General features: G+C 40.4%; 2 protein-coding genes across 2 annotated transcripts; one reads left to right on the top strand and one right to left on the bottom strand.

Annotated features, from left to right (window-relative positions):
- Nucleotides 1–2,640: 2,640 nt before the first annotated feature.
- atg101 (autophagy related 101) lies at nt 2,641–5,665 on the bottom strand. Its single transcript, XM_083986387.1, has 2 exons — nt 5,118–5,665; nt 2,641–3,743 (listed from the first exon to the last, which is right to left on the bottom strand). Exons 1-2 carry the CDS (start codon nt 5,367–5,369, stop codon nt 3,339–3,341), a joined length of 657 nt encoding a protein of 218 aa, XP_083842513.1. The 5' UTR covers nt 5,370–5,665; the 3' UTR covers nt 2,641–3,338.
- An 867-nt stretch (nt 5,666–6,532) lies between these two features.
- On the top strand, nt 6,533–25,317 carry c2cd2 (C2 calcium dependent domain containing 2). Its single transcript, XM_083986578.1, has 13 exons — nt 6,533–7,472; nt 7,831–7,926; nt 9,478–9,597; nt 12,762–12,863; nt 13,082–13,198; nt 14,287–14,395; nt 16,499–16,607; nt 16,708–16,772; nt 16,904–17,019; nt 17,159–17,327; nt 18,956–19,197; nt 20,064–20,331; nt 22,941–25,317. Exons 1-13 carry the CDS (start codon nt 7,182–7,184, stop codon nt 23,162–23,164), a joined length of 2,028 nt encoding a protein of 675 aa, XP_083842704.1. The 5' UTR covers nt 6,533–7,181; the 3' UTR covers nt 23,165–25,317.
- Nucleotides 25,318–25,690: the final 373 nt, after the last annotated feature.

Raw genomic sequence — 25,690 nt, 5'->3', positions numbered from 1 at the left:
GTTTTAGGCATAGCACCTTAGTATCTTTTAACTGCTAACACTCTTCACTCTGTAACTATGATTTACACATTGGTGACAAATTGAAGGAAAAGACAAAGTGTCTCTTAGTGAGATGTTGCACCACCATGGGCCACGAGAACAGCTCCAGTGCTTCATGGCATTGATTCTCCAAGTCTCTGAGCTCTACTCGAGATATTCCTTCATGTGGCGAGGGTGGGGAATCTGGTGAAGAATATGGTGACTCATCAGACCCGATAACTTTTTTCTTTTTCTTTTTCCCCCCACATCTCTGTAGACCAGAGAGTCTGGGTTCTTTTTGCACGAATGAACTTACAAATGTGCTTTTTTTTTAACTTTCTTTGTAATGAGAGGTTTACGTATGCACTGCAGCCCTTACGATGACATCCCTCTCTAGTATGTAATTGTCGACAGATTGTTGTTGACACAGTTTGGACACATCCTGCAGTGAGTGTGACCTATACCCAGTCACCTGAGAAAGCACCATCGTCACGTGTGTGCTGTTGAGTCGACCGCGATTCCCTATTTACTGACGTATTTCCCACAGATTTAACACAGATGTCACTGGAGTCACTGTTGAAACACACACAGGTTGAGCACTTTGTGTGACTGAAGCTCCCGCCTCGACAATTATCGCTCTTTCAATGTCATCCTCGTTTTTCCTTTAATTTGTCACCTTTCTGTTTCTTCCTAATTGTTAGCTTGGTGAATCATTCTACAAATTCACAGGTAAATGAATCACTCATAGGAGTTGAGAAGGTGTTTTCTCACAGGGCGATGAATATGACCTTGCCAAATACTGCTGAAAAAAAATAATTTGTAAAAGGTGCTGCAGCCCAGCAACCAGGAAAATTACTATCAAAGATTATGTGCTTTGTTTAATTGGATAGTATCCTAAACATGCAAGTATTTGGCAACACATCAGCTGCTAGGAATGAACCCCAAATAAAGCAAGTTTCTTTCTAAAGGCACACTGCAGTATAGAAATGTAATTTGTGGCTAAACTGAAATAAAGCCTCAATATTAAAGTGTGTATTTTAGACCGATAATTCCTGATTCACTAAGTCGCCCCGGTGCAGTACCAGTGTTATGTAAATACTCATACACTGATAGATTTGTGCAATTAAACATGTGGGAATTAACCAAGCTTTACAGTGCTTTGATGGCCTTATGCAACATTAAAATATTTTGTCATATTTTACACAGAAGCACAATAGAGTTTCAGATGATTAATGACTCAGGCATTTTGAGGTGGTAAAGTCAAGAAGGAGGCATGAGAAAGTAAAACTTTTAATGGTGAGCGAATGTACCTGCTTCCAAAAGATTTATTATTAAAAGACTGTGTTTGATTGTATTCCAGTTTTTTCACAGTTGTTATTCTTGTACAGGTGTATACTTCTGCTTTGGCTTGTTTATTTAGATAATTATAAATTATTACAACAGCAATTATTTGGGAGATGTTTGAGTTAAATATTGCTCTACACAATTTATGGAAATGTATTTCCTCCAAATGAGCAACACAAGCTGCAGTGTGATGTTAAATTCATCGGAGAGATTTTATGTTGATAATAGTGCTCTTAATTTCTGGTGAGAAAAACTTTTTCAGAGTTTCACAGAAATGATTAGAATTGTGTATATGGAAGTGTTTGTATCCTCAATTTTGTACCAATTTTGTTAGTAAACGAAAGTTTTATCTTTTTAGTATTCCTGTGCTCTCACTGCAATAATGAATATTTGTATAAGCATTGGTTGTATTATTGTTGCTTTTGGAGACTTGCAGCTGTTTTGTGTTTAGGTTTTTCTACAGTTTTTGTGCTTCATTTCTGTAATAAAGAGTAACAATGGAGAATACATACATATATTATCATCAGTGGTCATTTATTGGTGTTTAGTAGAGTGGGTCTGATCTGGAAACTTTAAACCTTTTTTTTTTTTGTCACATTTCAAACTGTCAAGGTTGTTCTAACTCTGAATTATAAGAAAATTGTTAAAAGTACTCACTATGATTTCCTTCAGTCCAAGATGACATCCTCGGTGTATTCTTTTGACCAAACAATGGTTGAAAATATTTTTTGGGTGGATGACAAAAAATATGATTAAAAAAAAAATCTGTTGAGCTAGAACCAGTTCATGCTTAGTGGTTTAGCTGAAAACATTTATTTTCAAAGTGGCTGCTGATTTAGTTTTTGTAAACAGACTAATTGATTTAGCAACTAATCTCCGCAGAATTTAATGAAATGAACATTAAGTATTACACACCTTAACTCACCCTGTATCCTTAAACTACTCATCCATATTCATAAATGTCAAATTATATTTAATTCATGTAGCCAAACATCAAAAATCTGTGGTTAAACCAGTTTAACTGACTTGTGTCAGTACTTTAAAACAGATATAAAGGGGTTTGAATTGATATGGGAGGAAAGGGTATTTTTGCCATACACTCAAATCTCTCTCTCTCTACTATAAGTCATTGGATTCTGTTGCATAAACATTCCTTTACAAAGTGGTAAAGCACAGATAATTAACATCCAGTTGTTGGTCAATGTGACTTGTGAAGCAAATCCAAGTTTGTTTATTAATTTAACAGTGGAACCGAGCACATGAAAACACACAGAGACACGGGATCCTGTTGGCAGACAACCCCCGAGCCAGCGGGATGTTTTTCAGGCTGTGGGCCACTGTGACAAATTCTGGCTGGAAACTCAGGACTGAACTTAGGAAGTGCCTGCGTTAATTTGGAAAAATGGCAAGCTGGAAATCCTGCCCTTCCCATGTGTAAGGTCACACTCTCCATGAAACTGTGCGCAGAGAGGAAGTTTTCACATGGACGAGGAAATCTGTTTCCAAACGCATCCATATCTTTTGAACACACGTACATAAAAAACTGATTTTATCTTATTATGTGCTCAAGTTTAGAGTTAATTGTTCCCTGCTGATGCTCTCATTTCAAAAGTGAGGACAGGTTTAGTAATGCAATCTTTAGTTTAAAAGCACAGTTGACTTCTAATGACTCATCAGTTACAATTTATAACATTTATTGTCAAAAATGTACAATAATTTACAGATGTGACATTGTCAACAACACAACCGGTCTATAATATTATTCACTACTGTGGTAGGCCAAGACAAGTTGCAAAAATCTTTGTAATTATACACAATCAAGAATCTTCAGGTACGAGCAAGACCATCAGAGGTGTCAGAAAAGTGAATACAGTGACACATTGTAGCAGGAATAGAGCTGACAAACCATATTATTGAGTAGAGACAGAGATTTAGATGTAGTTAGGGATAAAACCATCCATATCTTTAATTTCCTTTCACAAGGCCAGGGTGTCTTTAATCAGCCTTCTCATGGTGGTGCTGACGGAGGTTCCCAGAGAGTCAGTGATCTGGTATGTGATCTTGTAAAGGTATGGCTGGACGTCTTTGAGGCTTGTATCAAAAACATTGTCCACCTCAGACTGGGTGGGCATCTTTGGCAAGTATTCGTGACGATTTATGACCTCGACGACGTTGATCACCTTCTCCCCCAGCTTCTCGCCCACTTTCTCCCGGCAGATCTGTCTCTCCTGCTCGTTGGCGAGGTTGACCACGTTGACCTTGATGCTCCACACCTCCCAGGGAATGCACTCGTCGGAAAAAGGCCAGCGGGACTTCTTCTTCTGGTAAAACTCCAGAGAGATCTGCCCCATGCCATCGCTGCCAGTGTTGCTCAAAGCATCCTGTGACCAAAACACATAATTATAACAACACAGTGAAATTGCAGGCCCGTACACGCCTTATAGGAAACTAATAACACCCTTTTTTTTCTCATCTTCTCATTGTTTTCCTTTTGTTCCTATCATATTTATTCCCCGTCTTAATGTACACTTACCCCCTTACAGTAGTTGGTTGGTTTAATTTCCCATTCTACTTTTAGATTCACTGTCACTGCCCCTCCACTATTGCCTCATTTTATCCCACAGTTTTACTCTATCTATCTCATCTGATCTCCTTTTATCGTGTGTATATACCATCCTTTTTATTTATTTTATCTAATTAGCTGCATCCTGCATTTTAATTTGAGTCAGCTTGGTTTTTATTAATTAATTTATTGTTGGGGTCTTGTGTTGCCTGTGTTGTTGCTGTAATGCTTGGACGGTCCATCCCCTATGTATGGCTTGTGACATTTGTATGTGCAGGGTTCCCACTCTTTTCTTGAAATCATTTTCCAGGACTTTTCCGGGACATTTTCAGCTGCTACAGTCTGACATACATGTTATTATTAGGCCATACACGTCGCCCCGTCCCATTCATGCTTTGGAGAAGTTGTAATTCAACAGTTGTACTTTATTTTGTACATTCAACCAGTTTGTATTCTTTTCTTTGACCCCAAGAAATTTGATTTAAAGATGTGCAGTCTGTGGCTCTAACTTATCTATGAAATAACATCTTACGTGCTTAGAAATTAAGAGAAATTTATCATAGAACAATGCAAAAACATATTGTTTTTGTTTTTAAACTGCACCTAAAACAGCTCTCTTTTCTCGCTGGGCACATCTTTGGAAAATAAATCCTAATTAGTGGGGTCTGAAAAAGTCAAATAGAGCTCTCTGCTAGCTAATGTCACCATGTGATAAATAATTTCCCAGGACAACTCAAGCTTTTCCAGGACATTTTACCCTTTTTCTCAATTTCCATGTGTTTTCCTTGACTGGATAATTGGTCAACCATTTTCCAGGTTTTCCAGGATGTGTGGGAATTGATTGATTGATTGAAAACTTTATTGAACAGTATTAGACAAGTGTTCAAAAGGATTAAAAACACAATAAAGCCCAAAGGCTTATTTCCATTGTGGTCCTATTTGATGGTAGACAGTACACATGGATTTAAAAACAAGGAAGACAAACACACAACACATGGACTGAAAACATGGGAGAAAGACACTAAGGCACATAGACTAGCCTACAACATTGAAGAAAAAGAACAAGATGAAATAGATAAAACAAGGGATTAGGTCCCAAACAGAAATTGTGACTTGTCTTCTCTGGTTTCTTTATATGCTGCTTTTGTCAAGCACTTTGTAAACGTATTATTATAATAAAATCACCAGTTACCTTGAATTCAGACACGGCTTTTCTGATCACCCTGTCCAGCTCCTCTGAAGACACCCTGACAAAGGTGAAGTCGATGAAGTCGCAGTCGAAGTCCAGTGTCCCCACGGTCCCGATGGAGTAGGTGCCTTCCTTCTTGTAGTGAAACTTCCCGGTGCTGCGGTGCAGTAAGATGGTGTGGAGCAGCGCCAGCATGGCCTCCTCCACCTGCCTCGCCTCCACCGTCACCTCCAGAACCTCCGAGCGACAGTTCATGATTGCGAAGTGAAGAGTTTGTTTACATTTACAAGCGACGACGATGACGACGACGACACGAGCAGGAGGGTGATGGTGGATATCTCACGTTACTGTACTGTACGCAGCTCGATTAGGACACTTTGTTTACCTCTTCGTATATTATGAATCTACGCTGCGTATTACACTGTGTTAAAATACAGAAAGTAACGTTACCCTACCTCGAAGTGATATTTGTGAGCAACGAACGAGGGAACATTGTAGAAGAGCCCAGCTAGCTAGCTGTTTGTTCGCTATAAACAACAAGATAAGGGGAGACGTGGTAGCGAATGATGACAACGACGTCAGACGTCTACGGCAAATCGCGTAGGTCAAAATACTCTTGCTGGTTTGTTTTATGGTTTTTAACTTTTTACCATAGACTGTTGTAGTTTTTACCGCAACTTCTTTGGATAATGTACTCAAAAACTATAACTCATCACTGAAAGAAATAATGTATAAGCCAACGGTCAGCCTCAGTTGGTGATTGAGCAATTGGAGAGAAAAAAATACATACAATGGATGCGATATTTATGTATTTACCCAGCAATAGGATAATATTAATAATGTCACAGACAAGGCTATTTATGATCCATATACAAAAAAATGATATGATATAGATGAAATAGTGGAATATCATTTATTTTTATATAAATCTCAGTATATCTCAGTTTTTTTCCTGCTTTATTGACAACAACACAGGAGATGAATACAGACAAGGATAAGTGTATACAACATCAATACAGGGTTTAAGGGTGACAACAAGACAAAAAGAGAAAAAAAACATATTCAATGAACATTTTGTAGAGTTTACAAAGATGATATGTTTTAACAACTTTTTTTATTTTCACAATCATATAGAGGAGATATATTAGGCTATTTAACATACGCAGACTGTTCCAGAAGAAAATTTGGCTTCTTGCCTGAACATTTAGATTTATGTATGTAAAAATTTGTAAAATAAAATAATTAACAAACTAATCAAGTAAAACTGGAAATTTTAGTTTCTCATCATATCCATTATCTCAGTAGTTCGCACAGTCATCCGACAAAAACAAACTCGCATTTCGCCGCGGTGCATTCTGGGAGTTACAGTTTGTGCCACATATCCGCTCAGAGCAGCAGCAGTAGTTGGTTCAGAGCGAGTCCAGCGGCAGCGGCTCTGCTCCCGTCGCTTTCAGGATGTTTCCGCGGGACTCTTGTTCAACATCATCATCAACATCTGGAGGAACTTATAACCACCACTGAGTTCGGAAATAAGTTTCGTTTTTTTTGTTTTTTGAAACTTAAGCGCTTCATAAAAAAAAAATAAGAACAGCTAGTTAATAAGCAGCAGCAGCAGCAGCAGCAGGGACCGTGGCGAAGATTAGCTAACTAAGCTAACAAGCGTATTCAATGAGAGGACGACACGGTGCCACTCTGCTGCAGGTTTGTGTGGACCCAGAGACTGACTGTACCTTAGCTCTTTGACAATGGTGTAGGTCTGCTACTCAGACAGCCTTCGTTGTGTTTTTTTTTTTGTTTTGTTTTTTTTTATTGGGGGGGTGTTGCATTGGATCGCCTTGTGGTGTTTTATGAATGCTGCTATGGAGCTCTGCAAAAAAATGGATAACAATAAGCAGAATTTGTTTTGGGGGTTGAGATCTGTGCTGTTTCAGTCAGTTTCGGGTGATTGCCTTCATTGACTTCGCCGTCCCCCCCCGACCAAAGAAAAAAAAATAGTATGAGGTTGCCAGGAAATTTCTCAGAGGAGGTGTGTTAAAAGGCTGTGATCGTCGTTTTCATTCTCAAAGAATGTCCGACTCGGAAAGTGCCAGTTCATATTTTTTTGGTTTGGTGGAGGATGATCCGCAGTGGCTATGCATGGTCACACTGTTCGTCGCATCCCTGGTCACTCTGATAGTGTACTTCGTACAGTATTACCAGCACAAGGCTGTAGGAAACGAGCAGAGAGCAGCAGAGGACAATGCGGCGAAGGAGGAAGCCGCCGCTCTGCTGGAATGGGCGCTGTCACTGAGAAGCTGGAAGAGTCAATGGAGAGGAGCTTGGTGCAGGGCTCTGAGCGACGAATCGAGGAAGCGTGGGGTAAGTAAGTCTCATGACTGACTGACCGGCCAACCAGCCAGGCCACCACTCCTCTGTGTGGCAGGCAGCAGGTGACTCCAATAAACAAAGTGCACCGTGTCACATTTTTCTATCCACTTTGGCTGCAATTTGCATATTCCTCAATCACTCCCTGGACCATGCCCAGATTTGTTTTGTTTTTGTATCCCTGACTATAATCAAGTTATAGCAGCATACTATGTACTCATGCTGCCAAAAAAAAAAACATTGCTCATTTTTTGGCAGCAGCTTCATTTTCCATTTTCTTTTCTTTTTTGAAAGTTGTGCAATGTTTATCTGCCATTGTTTCACGCCTCTGTCTTCTGTTCTTTCTTATCAGGGTACTGTTGTGTTGACATTTGAAGAAGATGATCTTGAGGCATCAGAGCTCACGGTCAGCCATGTGTCTGATTTCCAGAAGTCTGCCAGGAACCAGGTAAACTTTTTATTCTCATTGTCAGATTATCATCAATCTTCCTTCAAGCTGGGAGATCAGTTATCAATTGTTCTCATGCTGAGTGTGTATCATATTCCTTACCTCTGAAAAATAGTCTGTTATTTTCCACTGTGGCTTCTCCATTCATCTGGATTATAGAGGCAGACGCTTTATAGATTTTTAGTTTCCTTATTTATGTGGTTTATTGACAAAGGCTGTCCCACAGATTGATCTTCCCTCCCCTAAATCATTTAAGAGGGAGCTATCCTTCAACCAGTGCAACATAAAACCCACGTTAGAGAAGCACAAACTCATCGACTCTTTCACTTTACGTCAGACGTTTCCCTTTCAGTAATTTATATTTGGTAAATTGATCTGCTTAGCATTCCTTTTCTGGCATCCGCATGCATGCCCATTGCAAAGATCAAACAACACTATGAATGAAGCCTTGTGCTTTAAAAGCGCTGCAGAACGCTTGCATGTAGCTTCGTTTTGGTAGTTCTACAGATTTTGTGCAAACCTGCTGCAGAGCATGAGCATGTGTCAGTGAACTGTCACTGGTGGACAGCATGCTTTCATTTTTCAGAGAGGTCAAATAGGGACAAATTGCTCGCTGTGTTTCTGGCCGTGCTGTGCTTTGCCCAGCTCCCCCAATGCAAACTCAGCTCTTCCTTTGTGATGATCGTGATATGGACCAAAATACCAGGTGTTCTGTGTTGTGTTGAATGTGGAGAGTTTTAATCAACAGAAGCTTATTTTTACCCACTTGCTGCTGCTGTGTGTGTGTGTGTGTATGTACGTGTGTACGTGAGCGCTTTAAGAAGCTTATATATCTGTCAAGCTCAGCACTAAGGAGGAGCAGGCAGACAGGAATGCATCAGCAGCACCTATATTTATGCTTTGGTTTCCCCTTTCAGGGATTTAACACCAAACTCAACCTACCTGAAATCATTGTGAATGCAGTTGAATAAGTGTGTTTCTTTCAAGTAAGGTGACACTTCAGCATTCATTGTGTGGTAATTTACTGTGTTTAAGTTGCAGTCAAGGTGATTCTGTTGGACTCACGCGATTGAATTTGTTGATTACACCTTTGGAAGCTCGTGCAGATGTTGTTCTCTGCGTCTCACAGTGAAGAGTGAACTTGTGGGGCAAATATTTTGTCTCTGGATCTGTTTCAGCTTAAGTCAGTGTTGTAAACACCACACACCGTGTTGTAAACTCTGACTTCTGCCTCCACTGGTATTTACTTCAGTCCGTCTCGGTCAGATGTTTCCTGTGTAATAATCAGCACACACACACACACACACACACACACACACACACACACACACACACACACACACACACGGTAACTATGAAAGTGTGTATTGTGTCAACTTTACAACGCATTTCATGAATTGACACTTGACACTTTGCGGATTAGGACACATTCTTTCCCTTTCTGACTACGTTTGTGATTTCCATGCATGTGCTGTAGCCAGTCGCTGCTCTAGCTCTTACATTCCCCGTGTATTTACATGACACTGATGTCTCACTTTGTCTTCCCAACAGGCCGCTTCCTGCAGCGTGGTCGGGGAGAAGCTCCAGTTCTCTCTCAGCGCGGCGTCGACAGCTATGGCCACGGCAGATCCTTGTAAATACACCGTCTGTATAGCCCCACTGGAGCTGCAGGTAAAAAAACCTCTACAGTTTGTTCCTACAGCATCGAGTAAAGTTATGAAAATAATGCTAATGTGTTTCCTTTAGTGCTGAGGCGTTGAAAGAACAGAGTTACATCCTTTTGGCAAGGCATTGTGGTTTACTTTAATGGGAGATTTTATTAAACATGATGTCCTGGACTGGCACTGCCGGCTCTCTGCTGGCAGCAGCAGAAGATTAAATGGTCGGGGTATCTTTCTGTGTTTGGCAAATGTCCCGAAGACCTCATTAAAATCACTGTCAGCCGGCCTGTTCCCAGTAAGGCTGGCCCACTTTGTCAACCTTCTCCTTCGTCAGCAGCCTTTCCAGGACCGATGATGATGATGATGATGATGATGCTATGAAATTATGACAGAACCGGACTAATGACTGCTTGCTCTTATCTAGAAATGATAGTGATTCATTTTATTATTTGGCATCCTCGGATCTGACCGCTCTCATCTCTTCAATGTAGTATTCAGGTCTCAGCCACACTGACATTAGGACTGGGATGTGGTGTTGAAATGAAGTAGGTGTGTTTGAATGTGTAATGGATAGAGCCAAGCACATCAGGCTGTTGGAAGCTTCTATCCTCTTCAAAGGTTGGGAGTTAAATCTTGACTAGTGTGTATGGATGGATACAAGCTAACCCAATTGTATTAAGGCTATTTTTAAACCAATAAGGTGCTTGTCAACTCTCTTGAGCTCATTGTGCCATAAATACAACCAGAGTGAGAGGCTACAAAGCTTAAGTCAGGATTAGAGTCGGGGCATTTTTGTTTTGGTTGTGGATCAGTTGTTGTTGTTGCAGGAACATAAAGGAAGCCTCTTGTCCGCCCCCCTCTTTTTTTCTTTCTTTTTTTTTCACTCTCACTGTTTCGGCTCAGTCTGGAAAAAGTCAGAAAGCCTTTTCAACTGCCTCCTTCCATCCACTGGAACATTTGTTAGCTTTTGACAGAGATCCAAGCTAGAATGGTCCTGGCTCGTAGCGTTATGAGCGCACGCAGAGGCAGGAATATGTGGAACAGAAGCTCTGCACATTGACAGTAGATGGACATAATAATACACCCAGTTAAGGCCGTGGTGCGCTGCTGGGTGTAGTGTACTTTGTCCTTTAACACACTGCTGCTGCACCATATGGCCCTTTGCATGTGGTCAGAGACACACATGTGACATGTCATGCTAAAGCAGTATTCATCTTTGACATGCAATTTAAAAAAAAAACATTTACATATCTGTTTGTAAGTGTGGCTCCGTCTCTTTTTACTTTTTTAAACACACACTAAAACTATGGAGCGCGAGCATATACGGTAGTTGACGCGCGTCTTAAGCCACAAAAACTCACAGTTCTTCTTTCTTTATTGAAACCTTTCTTCAAGTTACAACAAAAGATTAAAAAAAACTGTGCAGCAATCCAAAATTAGGCAATAATCATGAGCATGGTCAAAAACTAGTGTGCCCTCCTCGTCTCCATAGTCACAACTGAACCAAAGTACGCACACACCACGTTACGCACGTCTCAGCCAATAAGAAGAGAGCAGTTGTTATTGACCAATAGGCACTCTTATAACCTCAAATATATACGAAATCAGGATAAATCCAACAAATCTAAATTATTTATCACCTCATGTGTAATAATAAAAAATGGCTCTAACACTGTTGTATGACTTCACAACAGGTGGCAACAGGAGTTTTTTTTTTTACTATATAAATGACAATTCATTCAAATAAGGCATTATCCTCCTCCTTTTTATATAAACTATTTCTGTTTTTCAATTCAAGTGGCTTGAGAGTGATTGTATTAGTATGTTGAGATGATCTTCCAGTTTAGATGAGTCATGTCTTATCAATGCAGGATCTGATTGTTTTCTTCTAGATCCATCTAAACGTTCTTTTTACTATCTGATAAAGCCGTTGTTTGACATCACAGGCATCTGTGCTGTCATTCGCTGGAATCCAGGCAAGCCAGGACATGACGGCTTCGTTTGTTGTCTCTCTCTTTTATTCTCTTTCTTCATCTTCTCTCTCAGATGAGGTGTGTCAGTGACCTTCTCTAGGAACCCCCCCCTCCTTTTTAAGATTGACTCACAATCACAGCAGCGTTACTTTCAGTTCTTTTACGTTTTAATTATACTGACATATTATGCAGAACACATTTTCGGAGAAAAGCAAAAACAGAACAATATTTTTATGTATTTTAATGTCATCCTATATCCTCCACAGCACATGAGGTACTTCAATTTCATGTGTCGTTTGGACTTATCTGATAACTGCATTATTAAGGCCTTAACCTGCCCCATGATGGGATATCGGTTCACATCCAGGCTTCGCAAGCACTGGACTGGCACAATAGTTTGCACCGTCTCTTCTAAACTAACAGTGACAAATTACTGTATTTTAATTTGTTTGTTTGCTTTGTTTTGTCTTGTATGTGTATGTGTATGTGTATGTGTATGTGTATGTGTATGTGTATGTGTATGTGTATGTGTATGTGTATGTGTATGAGAGTGGACCATTTTTTTCCGAGTCCATAATAAAGATTATTATTACTACCTATACTCTCATCAAACCACACAAATTTTCTCCGATCAGACAATACAAATGAATCCCATCCATCCATACGCTGTGGTTTGGAACGATCAGAAAGTACATATTCATGATGTGAAAAAGGTGTTTCTAGTTCGATTCCTTGCTGCCTGGAATTTGCCAACAAATTACCAAGAACTTTAAATGTCCTGTTTCTGATTTGATTGTTCGTTTTCTGTTACTTGTTTAACTCTCGACTGCAAAACTAGTTAACCCTTGGGTATCAATAAAGTAACCTGAACCTGAACCTGAACCTGATCCACTCTCATATCATCATTTCCGATGATATGAGATGAGAACTGTTGCAGTGGAGTCCATTAAACACTTGCTGTTTGGAAACTTAGTCACCAAACAATGTGATCACAAGTTCACAACAGTCCACAGGAACATTAGAAAGCAGCTGTATGAGTTACAGAACACTAGGCAGCCACGATTATACTTTTGATTTAGTTTCCTCACACTAATCCCAGTCTGAAATTCATTATGGTTAGTTGATATCTGGAGAAACCATTTTATTTCATATTCATTTGAACACAAGTTGACATGATTTTTTCTCCTCTGTGTCTCCTCAGCTTAATCTACGGATGCAAGAAGCTGAAGATGAGGTCAAGTTGAGCTGGGGAGTGTCTCAGCTGGAGACGGGGGAGCTGCAGGTCACGCCCAATTTCACCCAGGTAACTTTTTTTGAAAGGGGGGCTGCTGTTTTTACAAATGCTGATGCACCGAAACAGAGGCACAGATGTTTTATTTGACCAAATTGTCAAAAGTAAAACATTTTTCTCTGGCTCAGACCACTTATGTAAAAGAGTACTTCCTCAATTTTATTTCATTTAACAGAACATATTTATAATGTGTGTAATTTATCTGAAATTGTCACCTCTCTCTCTGTCAGGACAATGCCAACACTTCCCGTGTAGTAGCCGTGAAGGAGCAGTTGAAGCAGCTGTTGTGTGCGACGCGTCCCTCTTTGTTACTGAGCTGCAGGGCTGCTCAGGCCTCAGAGGTCAAGGTGAGTGGAGGTGTCATACCTGATGCATGACGCTGCAACAGCTGCCACACAAGAACGCAGTGCGTGTTTTCTGTGTGCTGCAATCTGACAAACCTCTGCCCCAAAAGTCTAAAGAGTAAATTCACCATAGTTTATCACGCTGCCATGCATTTACAAAAATATTTTCACTGATGTGCACTTTGCACAGCTGTCACATGATGTCATGTGGAGTTACAACAACACTGCATAACTTTTTTTTTTTGTGACAAAGCATCTGTCATGTTTATGAGGCAATTACGGTATATAATGACCACTGTGACTGAGCCTCAGTTCACAACTATATATTAAACTTGGTACATTTACTAGCCTGATTAATCCTATTAAATGTAAAATAAAGAAAACAGTTAGTTTTATTTTCATTGAAATGGTCAAAACTGGCAAATTATTAGAGCTGAGATCTGTAACTAGGAAATGTTTGATTAAATTGTTAAATTATCAGCTAATTGTCACTAAGTAACTGAGGTAATCCTACCAACTCTGCATGTGGCTTAAAGGTTTAAAATGATCAAGCAGATCAGACATCTCTCTGAATCTGTGAGTTCAGTGTAATCTCAGCCAACTGGTTCAACCAGGCCATTTATCTTGATGTGCAAATGTATTCTAAATCAACTCTGGTACAATATTATTTACCGATCTTTCAAGCTTAAACTTGTCTTTTTAAGATGCAAATCGTCCATGTTCATAATGAAAATCCAATGCAAATCATAGACAAACGCTCATTCTGTCAGCAGGCTTGTTTTCCATAGATTCCCACTGGCTTGTTCAAACTATGGTTGTATTGTCTCTTTCACAGTGAATACTATGAATAAACTCCTCATTCAAATTCTTGTGATGTTGACAGAAGCCAGAAGTGATGTTTAATTCCAATATAAATGTTTTTGTATTTCTGATACTTGACGATTTTACAATCAACACAAACACAGCTCCACCTGCCAAAAAGGTTGTTGACACTTTAGTTTTCCAAGAAAGCCTTTGATCATGTGTTTGTTAGAGCATTGTGCTACTTTCTATATGAAAAAGTTATTCAGTTGCTGTGGTTTCTCCAACAGGAAATCCAAAACAAAGTGGCTTCACCCCCAAAACCCCCTCGTGCCCACGACTGGAAGCTGCTGGTGAAAAACATCCGAGTGACTCTCAATCAAGAGGAAAATGCTGCAGGTTAGATGTTTGTCACCTTTGTTATTCAGATCACCATGTTGTGATAACAGCAACTTAACCACATCACACGGCCACACAGCTAGCTGAGCTCACTGCAAATATCTGTTCAGTGAAGACAAATGCAAAGTAAAAGATCTGATGCCTCTGATTTGATGGCGGTGTCTTAAGCTTTATTGAACAGTAGTTGAGGGCTGGACAGAATACGAGTCTGATTGAACAACACACACAAATCGCACCTACTGGCACTTTAGAGGCACTGATCAGCCTTGTTGATGAGAACCAGCAGTGATGCAGGGAGAACATGCATGGAAAGAACCCAAACCTTATGTTTTCCATATTCTGTGTTATAAACTGTTTTCTTGTCTGCATACAACATCTATTGCCAGGGTATCCACGGGGTCTTAAAAAGCCTAAAATTTGAAAATCTAAATTTTAGGCCTTAAAATGTCTTCAATTTGTTGAATTATTGTGTTCAAGTCTTAAATAATTTTAGACAGGTCTTAAATTTTCTTATGCCCACCATTGATGAGCATTTCACTCGCATTTGACCCTAAAAAAAATACATGTGCGAACCGGGAAAATTATGCAAGTAAAGATCACAACCTGCGATCGTTCAAAAACTACAAATCCCACAATTCTCTGGCCTCAACGCCACACCGGTCCTCTTCTATGTTGTTCGTTCACGCCAAATTTTGCACGTCTGCACCGTCCTCTGTTGCTCACCCTGAGGTTTCTCCGATTTTTCCCTGTTAAAAGGGTTTTCCCGGGAGTTTTCCCTCAGTGGATGCGAGGATCTAAAGGCAGAGGATGTTGTTATGATGCCATGTAAAGCCCTTTGAGACAAACTGTTTGTAAAAATGGGCTATACTAATAAAATTGCCTTGCTTTGCTTTGCCTTCTTGCTGTGAGGCAACAGCAGTAACCGCTCTACCACGGTGCCACCCTCCTTCTCATTATGATAAGCTAATAAGCAGATTTCCTACAATTTCTGCCCATTTCTTTAATTACATTTTTCAATCAAGTTAACAAAAGACGCCGCTTGCTGAATCATCTCAAAAATACTGGAGCTGTTTTATCACTGTGTTGTATTTCTTAGACTTAGACTCCCATAGTCGATAATTTATCTCACATATTTCTCTCATGTCTGTGTTGTTAGGAACTGTTTCTGTCTGGCTTTCGTTTATTATGTCAACATATCTGTGTGTGCGTCCTGTCCAGAAGTCTCTCGACAAACTTGGGACTAGATTTTGAGTTTCAGGTGGTTCTCGGTGTCGCAGGTGGTAGGTAATCTGCCGCTTCCAGCTGCCGATCATGTCAATAATGAATCCACAGCAGTGACACACCACCACCACCACCACCACACCCATAAAATGAGAGATTCTTCTTACGATTAGTCTGAAAACGAAGCACCGGGGTGTTGTCAAGTCGTGAAACCAGAGGACAAGATGCTATGAGTGGATAAGAGGTTATTAAAACCGCTGTCTAATTTTAGAGCATCACATCACCCGCCACAACAACTTTGTTTTCCTGGCCTTTGCGATGAGTCATCCTCTAATTGTGAGGCATCGGTCGACTTGTCTGGCCATCTTCTTAAGCATTCACTACTAGACAATGTGGAGAGACGTGACACAGCAGCATTCAACAGTCACTTTCTGTTTTGCTTCCCTCGAATGAAGACCAATTCTTCTCAGCTCCGCTTGTGGCATTTCCTGTTTTGTGCTCTGCTCTTTGAGCCTCTCTCACTGACATTGTATTCGTTATGAGGCAGCACTTTCGCCGTATCAGGGCGTTGCTTGTGGCCGCTGGTTCAGTTTCAAATGGCTCTCATCTGCCTGTGCTCATCCTTTTGTGCAAAAGGAAGAGCTCTCCTATAATTTATACATAATTTATACATATGATGTTGGCTGAATTCCCCTCTGTCCATTAAAGCGAAAGCTGTGGAAGTGACCACAGCAACTTTTAATCTTCCCACAGCACATTATATTTGACAAGCTGTCAGTCAAACTCTTATCCCTTGGACCACACATTGTGTTTTTTTTTTTTTTTTCTTTATCTTTTTCCTGTGATGCAAACTGACATGTTTTTTTGTTTCTGTGTTTGCAGGCAGCATAAATCCTCTGTGTGTACTGCAGTTAGATGATCCTCCACAGAAGTTTAACACATCTGTTTTGAAAGACATAACCAATCCTGCCTGGGACCAGCCCTTTATTTTGTAAGTTTTACTGCAGAGCACCGCAAAGACGAGGATTGTTCATTGTTTATTATCCGCAGTCTGTTTACATGTCGCCTCTTCTTTTCCATGTTGTCACCAGTGAATTGAATGGACGATCAAAAGAGCTCAGTATTCAGTTGGTGAATGATGGACAAGCTCAAGAGAGTAAGAGAAACCCCCTCCCTGAAAAACACTGGCTTCCTTTAGAGACGATTCACTTCCTTTTGTTCATGAGCTGTGACTGTCACATGGTTTGGTACAATCAGACCTCATGATTAATGTTTTCTCTTTGTCAGATTGCTTACTGGGTCAGGTGTCAGTGCCTTTTGATCTTGTGAAGAAGCAGCCCAAAGGACAGCAAACATTTGCACTCATGACCAAAGACACGGAGACCGGATCACTTACTACTGACGTAAGACCAAGATCATCACTGACTTCGATTAATTAAGAGATTTTCTTTCTTTCTTTTCCTGTATCTGAGGGGTTTTTTTTTCATTTATTTAAACACACTGTCAGAATAATATTAACCATGGATAATTTGGATTCCTCAGTTTACCTACCTGGAGCCCAGTGAGGTGAGGTCCTGGCACCCTCCGACCCCGGCCTCCAATAAGAGGGTGGAGATGGACCGTACAGTCATGCCCTGTGGCACGGTGGTCACCACCATCACCGCAGTGAAGAGCAAACCAGGCCGACCGCTCCCACTCGGACTCAACATAGGTACGGCTCAGAGAATCAGAGAAGACATTTTGAGTACTTTCTTTTTTTTTTTTATTGTCAGAATCACTTCTGAAATTTTTCTTGCGTCCAAGACACTTGTTCCTCGTGACAAAGAAACATTACAAAATATAAACACAATATAACATCAAACAAAATATCACATCAAACAATGCAAAAAAAAATGTTTTTAACAGAATGTAACACAAGACAAACATCAGACATGTGACGTGCTATACGTAGCATCAAAGTGGCTGCAGTGCCTCCAAGTCCCTACACTAAGCTATTCAGACCCTACCAAGCCCAGCTGATTCAATTTTAACCGATGGAGGAATAAAAGATTTCCTCAGTCTATTTAATCTAGCCATAGGGACTCTATATCTATGGCTAGATTAAATAGACTGAGGAACTCTTTTATTCCTCAATCAGTTAAAATGTCGAATCAGTTGGGCTTGGTTTTCCCCCATTATTGATGTATAAAATATCATTAATAGTTTGTTTTTACTGCTGGTGTAAGAACAGCCTCACTGGTTAAAAAATACAAATGTTAGTGCACAGAGACTGTGAGTGCTCCCAGGTTTTCATTATTCATGAGTTCCCACACCAAGACAATGATATAGGCTGTGCTATCAGAAGCTTTAGCATCCTCTTAATCCATTGTGGAGTCACTGGAATTGGCAACAAGTCTGTTATTGTCTGCTGATATACGACCGTCATTAGCGCCTCTCAGCGTTGACAAATCTTTTTGGCGCTTTAAATACACGATTAACTAGAAGTAATCACATCTTATTCATGTGAATGAATGTCTGATTAGTATCAATTGGACCGCCAGAATCAACCCTTCACATGTTGGTGTTGAGCTAATGTGGTAATTAGCTGTCATTCGTATGCAAATCCCTGGTAATTGCATCACCACTCCAAATTAAACAGTTGGAAACTCTGCAGTGATCACAGAAACAAGCCCTGGCTCTCTGGATGGTAATGACCAGACTGCACCATCCAGTTTTTGTGAGGATGGCGGTGAACACATTATACCTGGTAAACACTGGCATGTTTACTTTGCCGCTGCGCCTGTTAGCATTTAGCTCAAAGCACCGCTGTGCCTCGGTGCAGCATCACAGAGAGGCTTTCATGACTCTCGTTACTATAATACCAGTTGGAGATGGGATGCTGCGCCATGGGAACAAACACCGAAACCATAAATAGAGTAATTAGAGGGTTGTGTGTAACGTATGTAAGACTTAATTACACAGTGTAAACAGTCGAAATACACTGTTTGACCAGCTCTATCTTTGAAGAAGTCCAGAGATGAAAACACATCACATTTGTAATTAAAATGCAACACAGAAGGAGTACACACACACATGAGTGTTTGAACAGCTATGTGTCAGCGATCTCCAAAACAAAACATGACGGGTGTTTAAACGTGCTGATCTCAAATAGTAGAACAGACTTTCTAGATGTCAACAGGGATTTTCTAATTACTAATATCATGATAATAAAGAGCTACACTTTTTATTGTAAGACATATCAACCACAGCCGCAGTTTTGTCCAACTCGAACGAGAATGATCAAATTCCAACAATTTCTCACTTGAAGCAGTCGATTAAAATAACTTTGCGTTTCCTCAGATTCTGCCCAGAAGGCCGTGGTCAACAAGCCCAAGCTGTCAGAGCGCCGTGTTTCAGAGCAGACGTCCATGTTGGGCGCCACGGTCAGCAAGGCCCTGTCCTCCTCTGACACCGAGCTGCTGATGCTCAACGGCACGGACCCGGTGGCCGAGGCGGCCATCAGACAGCTGCACCAGTCGGCCAAGCAGAAGCTCAAATCCCCTGTGAAGAAGAGCACCATCATCATCTCTGGCATCGCCAAAGTAAGGACGAGCTCCCGTCTTGTCCTCTCAGAAACTCACACTGCTTCACTTTTATTATTTCACATTGGTAGAGGAGTTTTTCATTTATGTGATGTACAGGAATTTAAAGGAACAACGAGGAATTTTGGAAAAGCGAAGTGTTTTCACACTACATTTGAGCCTCCGCGTGCACCGTGAAATTCTTTGACCGGCGCAAGACAGACTCATGTTTTCATTCATCAAGAATTAAAGTCAGAGGTTCGAAGACGATCACATACCGTCGTAGTTCTTCTGACCATAAACGGTGATTCGGCTGCGTTATTCTCATGACTCGCCGGGCAGCGTCCGCAAAACGAAAGTAAGGAAACGCTGGTCGACTCACCCAGCATTTCGGCCACCACTAATAATAACAAAATAACGATAGAGACAAAACGATATATTTATCGAAAATGGGCCCATTAACAAGTGTGGGTAACGTAGATTCATCCACATTAATATGAGACTTTTTTATTGTCACAGAATTTTTCGTTCTGCCGATGGAGAAACTCCTCGTTGTCCCTTTAAATAAAAGCCAGTAGATGCCAGTTCCCAGCCTTCGTCTGCTGTAACCTGTCATTGATTATGACAGAGGAAAGAAACAGAAACAAGAATTGCTTAGTCAGGAGCAGGAGGATTCTCCTTATTTTGTTAAAGTATACTTCATGTGCCCTGATCAAAACTTGACTTTCCAGTGTTTTTTTTTTGCCAAATCCCACTATGCTCCAACCTAAATTAGATTAAACGAGATCCTCAGAGCTGCCAAAGTAAATATTTTTTTTGTGCAACTCTGGAAACGTCACTTGAGCAGATATTGATTTTAATTTAAAAATGTGAATATGCTTCCACAGACGCCGTTGTCTCAGGATGATGAGCTCGCTCTGATGGCGGGCTACGCCGCAGCGATGGACGCCTCCATGTCGGAGGGCAGCTCCACACAGGATGTGACCACGGCGATCGCATCGGGACCCAGCAGCCCCCCGGACACGTCGGAGCCCCAGGAAGGCCCCAGCGGGATCGGCCGGCCCCCGGAGGACTGGGAGAGCCAGGCGGGAGAGGATCTAGACCATACCTCGCTGTCCATGTGTGTGTCTGAGGTGAACTGCAAGAAGAGCAGAGGTGAGGGGGCTGGCCACGCTGACCGTCCTGAGTCAATGTCTAAATGTTCTTCTGCGTCATTCTACAACTAGGGATGTCACGATTACTCGTTTTCACAATTAATCGTGGTATTAAAAGCCACAATTAATTAATCGTGAAGCTTCCTAAATACCGTTACTTTCCAAAAAAGATAACGTTGGAACCATATTGGCAGATCTGCACCAAAATAAAGGTAATTGCACAGATACTGGTCCATTTAACTGAATGAATGAATGAATTTATTTATTTCGGTATATATCAAGCTTATATAACCGAAAGGGTGTAGGTTGAAGCCAAAGCTTATATACCCCTACCCCTTTTACCTTAAATTCTTTCTTTTTTTTAATTATACGCATTAATACAAAAGGATCAGATCACAGACATTTGAAATTAATCAGTACACTTAAATTTCTGATCACAACAAAATAAAGAATTGTACACAGCGCATAACCCAAAATAGTACAAAATCATTTAACTTAATTTTCCATACTGTAACGAGAAATTATGTTCTTATAAACTCTTTTAAAGCTGACTAGAGTCCAGCATAATTTAATATTTTCAGGACAAAAATTCCAGATGTTAACCCCTCTAACAGAAAGACAGTGGTTTTTTACAGTAGTTCGAGTCTTTGGTTTCTCAAATAATAGTGGTCTTCTCAGGTTATAACTGGAATCCTTCATTTTAAACAGATTCTGGATATCTTGAGGAAGAAGTTTATTTTTTGCTTTGTACATACATTTCATTTAACTAAAGTAACATTGAATTGGTAGGAATTTAAATGTGTGTCATTTGTAATTTCAAAAAACAAAACAAAAACTACTAAAATAAACATAGACTTTTGGTATAAATAACAATTTAGACCTGAATTTTTCAAACACTTCCCCAGGGGGATTAATAATTGGTCATATGATATAATAAATACTTGAAATATTTTGCTATGAGTAATGTAATTGTATTTTGACTATATTTGATTTTAACACATTCATAGTGTTGTGAAATGAATGAATAATCGTAATACCGTGATTATTTTTCTGACGATAATTGTACAGAAAATGTATAATTGCGACATCCCTATTCTACACAGTTAATCTTTCTTTTACGTCCTCAGCCTGTTGTGATGCAGTCTGTTTTTGTGTTCCTTTCTCTCTGTCTGTTCAACTTTTCCTTTTCCAACTTTCATCACTGCCATCTCAGAGGAGAGCAGTGATAAGCTCACATTATGTCCAGAAGAGTAAGTTACTTCATGGGTTAGTTACTCTGGTGCTCTAGTTTGTGTAGTTTTCTAGAGTAGACGACACCCTCAGGTTCATTCTGCCGTTAATGTAACATCAGTAGATATTAGCTCACGCAGTAGATGGTTTTAGATGCTTTATTGTTGCTGTGGGGCTGCACAATACAGATGAGTGGTTCTCCAGCTTTTTCTGATTCAGAAGCTGAAAAACATTCACACACCCCCACTCGACTGAAATAACATGATCAGCATCAGAACACTTGTTAGTCCATTTTCCATATAAATCATATTCATTTAACTTATTTTAACTCCCATGTTTTTGACATATGCAGTGTATGTCAAAATCGATTGGTATCAGAATACGTAGTGTTTTTTTATATTGCCTGTTTGTGTCCGATTGGTTCACTGATATCTCCTTCAGTGTAACACATTAGTTTTCATAATGCTGGTTTATGTTGTTAAAGAAAATCCACACAGTATATTTAATGTCAGCGCTCCTTATAAAAAGTCAAGTGAGTGACGTCGTGTTTAGAATAGAATAGAATAGTAGGCTATTAACAGTTTGACAAATTGGCCTATTGCCATAATCCCTATAGGTTTAGGAGTAGGTTTGTTACCTTTAATTGTCGGTGCAAGCTATTTTTAGAACGGCGGAGCAGAGCCGCGAGCTGCTCAGAGCTACGCTACAGAGGCTCACGGCTCTGCTCCGCCATTCTAAAAATAGCTTGCACCGACAATTAAAGATTGTGTCACAGCAGCAGCTCCAATAGAATAGAATAAAAAATACAGATACGATAATTAGGAGAATAAAAAAAACTTAGGCTAGCAATAATATTAAGGATACAGTAACAAAATCTGTATAAAATCATAAGGAGTAGATGAGAGCTGTGTTCAGAAAAGGAGCACATAGTTTTTTCCACCGAATGTTTAATCTTTTTGTTTCAGTGAATACTTACACAGCTCTGGAGTGGCTTTTTGACACACAGAAGGAAAGCCACTACAGTTCAGTGCATGTTAGCTGCTGATTAAACATGATTTTACAAGTGGCAGAGTGTCCAAAGTTTGACCAAGCTCTTTTACAGAGGAAAGTTTTACAATGCCAGGGGGGGGAATAAATAGTTGTTTTTATATTTTCAGTGTGCTCCATCCCCGCCAGATTTCTTTCACCAGCAATAACAGTTTCCAACTAACTTCGAGTTTCTTTCTGTGCCTCTGCTGCTTCAGCTGTCCTTAAACTAAGCTGCTGCCACTTCAGATACTTCAAACAAACCCTAAAGTGTTCCTGAAGGTTTCTCTGTCACATTTTTTTTTCTTGTCTTCTTGTTTGACAGTGTCTCTCTCCTTCCTTCTCTGCTTACAGGCAGCTTCCTACAGAAGAGCGCCAAACTCTTCTTCCGGCGGCGCCACCAGCGGAAGGACCCGGGGATGAGCCAGTCGCACAATGACCTGGTTTACCTGGAGTCTCCGGCCGCGGTGGAGCGCGCCAGCCGCACGGCCACGCTCAGCCGCATGCTCAACCGCAAGAGCAAGAGCAAGAGCAAAGCCAACGGCTCTACCTCTACCATGGGGGAGCCACACGTGTGACCTCCACCTTCCCTTCATCCCCCACCACCTTCGTCACCTCAGTCCCTCCCACAACAACAACCACCATCAGCCACCTCCACCTCAAACTTTGCACTGGCAAACTGAACTGAACTTTTTCCTGGCTAACCTACTCCCCCTAATGTCCAGCTTGTATACTGGGGCTCCTGCGTCGTGAATGGGAGAGCTGTGCAGATGGAAAAAATATCCTCTTTTATCGCCACATCCTGCTCAAGTGCTTCCTGTGCTTACATATGCGTGGATGAAGGAAGGCAGCCTGTCCAGGATTGATGGCGTTTCAGAGGATATTGTATAGCATGTTTCTTTTTTTTTCTCTTTTTTTTAATTTGATTTTATGCAACATTTTTGAAATCTTTAAGTGCTTTTATGGCCTTGTTACGGACAGAAGGAGACTGGTGCGGGCCGTCGCTTACCTTACTTCACTGTGGGGGGGTAAAGGGCAAAAAAAAAAAAAAAAAAAAACTCTCCCTGCTGTAAAACCGTAACGTTTCCTTACGGTGGACCAACAGGACCAAAGATGAAGAGCAGAGTGGTATTTGTATGATTTGCACAATCATCGTTAACTTTTTATTTAAAGTGCAATGACAGGAGCTACTCTCATGACAGGGACTCTTCTGCAGGTCTGAGTCGTGTTGAAAAAACATTCACAAAGGGAGATGATCTTCCCACTGCATGACTAGTGCAGGTGGGAGACAGTAACACGACTACTCTTTGACACTAAGACTATGAAATATGTATTTAAATCCATTTCCAATCCAATTGAAATACTTAACGTAATTTTTATTCCATATGAATAATAAGCAGCTGTATGTAACGCGCATATAAAAGCTGTACTACAAAAATGCAAGCCTTACGCTTTAACTAATCAAACCCAGTCATTACAGGCTCGTCGTGATTGGCTTGTACAGAGGTGATGTCACCACGCATCAGCTGTTGAAATGAATTAACACCCTTCTAAAAAAAGGAAACGGTGACACTGTGGCTAACAGGAAACTTTAGCTATATATGAGCATTAAATGTTTACTCCTCTCTGTAGTGTTTTTAAATGATATGCAACCTTCTTCTTTGTCTTCCCAGAAGATTCCTCCTGTACACTACTATTATCAGCGGGACTGTTAATGTGTCAAAAGGGAAGGGAATGAACCTTTATGTTGGGACTGCGATATTACACTCGGCCATATTTGTCGCATTACGCACTAATGAAATTTCTTCTATGCTAATTCCAATCCTGCAATTCTCTAAATGAAATCCTCCTTCCTTCATTTAATGTTTGTTTCTTTTCTTTCTTTCTTTTTTTTTTTTTTTAAAGATGTAGCTTTAAACACATGAACAAGAGAAAGTGTGAACATGTTTGAGAGCAACCAAACTGTTTGGCTGCTGTTTTTTTTTTTATCCAGCTAATGATTGTATTTTAATTTTTTTTGTTTTGTTCGTTGTTCTTGTTGAAGACGTTTCTGTACATCATGTTAACTACTGTTTCTTCAGTAATTTAAACTGCTCAGAGAGCTGACGCAGCACAGTGACAGACAGAATCAACAGATTGCCTTACAGATATTCTGAGGATGTTGTCGGTTGTGAGTCTGTGACCCGTTCGTTCCCTGACTCGATGTGACTTTGCCGGTCCTGAGGCTGCATCCAGACCTCAGACCAGAGGAGTGAAGGGACTGTAGCGAGCTGTTGGGACTGGTTGCATCAGCAAAGTGTCCAGAATCGAAAAAGCCTATGCACATATCTGAGTGTTTTCATTTAGTAGACTACCTGAGAATTAAAAACACTCACTGCTCATGACGGCGCTCCTCTGCAGTTACAGCATGGCTTGTCTTTGTGTCAAGGTATTTACATGGTAGAGCTGTGGTCCCTAGTCTCAACACACGCGCTCTTCTACCATCATCGACTACAGTTTGTTTTTAAAAGAGAATATATTAAAAGAAAAAGAAAAGAAAAGCCAGGATTCAGGCTGAATAAAATTCTGTAACCACCAAAAAAAACGGGTCGTTTTAATCATGCTCAGCTTCAGAGCCGTTGCTCAAGGCAGCCAGCAAGCAGTGGCTACAGTTATGCATTCAGAGAGCAGTAGGGCTGTATGTGATTAATAAACTGCTTCCTGATGTGTGTGTGTGGGGTTTTTTTTTGTTTTTTTTAATTGGCATCTGCTTTGTATACAGAAACTGACTTGACTTCACTGTTGCTGCAGAGAATCGGTCTGTTCCCTGCAGAGATTGCAACTAATATACATATCGAGTTATTTCATTTTCAGCAATAAATATTGATTGAATAACTGAGACTGTGTTGCTGCTTTCAATTTTCTGGCTGTGGAGACTTCTGCTTGGTGCTAATGTAACTTGTAAATCTCCACATGCTGTTTTGCTTTTTATTTTATTACAGAGGTTTTTTTTTGTGTGCATGAAAGATCAGCGGCATCCCACTTTGCTAAGTCAGTCAGCAGCAGTGCACAGTATAGTTTTGGAGGTGCATGTGTTTTCTGTTTGGGACACTGCATCTGCTTCT

Source organism: Trachurus trachurus (genome assembly GCF_905171665.1).
Source record: "Trachurus trachurus genome assembly, chromosome: 14".
Lineage (NCBI taxonomy): Eukaryota > Metazoa > Chordata > Actinopteri > Carangiformes > Carangidae > Trachurus > Trachurus trachurus.
This window is presented reverse-complemented; position numbering and strand designations above follow the sequence as displayed.

Excerpts from the sequence above, each read along its gene's own strand:
- atg101 (XM_083986387.1), bottom strand. The coding sequence starts at position 5,369 with ATGAACTGTCGCTCGGAGGTTCTGGAGGTGACGGTGGAGGCGAGGCAG. Across the intron at positions 3,744-5,117 it reads AAGCCGTGTCTGAATTCAAG|GATGCTTTGAGCAACACTGG; the intron begins GTAACTGGTGAT and ends TTTTGGTCACAG.
- c2cd2 (XM_083986578.1), top strand. The coding sequence starts at position 7,182 with ATGTCCGACTCGGAAAGTGCCAGTTCATATTTTTTTGGTTTGGTGGAG. Across the intron at positions 7,927-9,477 it reads AGAAGTCTGCCAGGAACCAG|GCCGCTTCCTGCAGCGTGGT; the intron begins GTAAACTTTTTA and ends TCTTCCCAACAG. Across the intron at positions 12,864-13,081 it reads TCACGCCCAATTTCACCCAG|GACAATGCCAACACTTCCCG; the intron begins GTAACTTTTTTT and ends TCTCTCTGTCAG.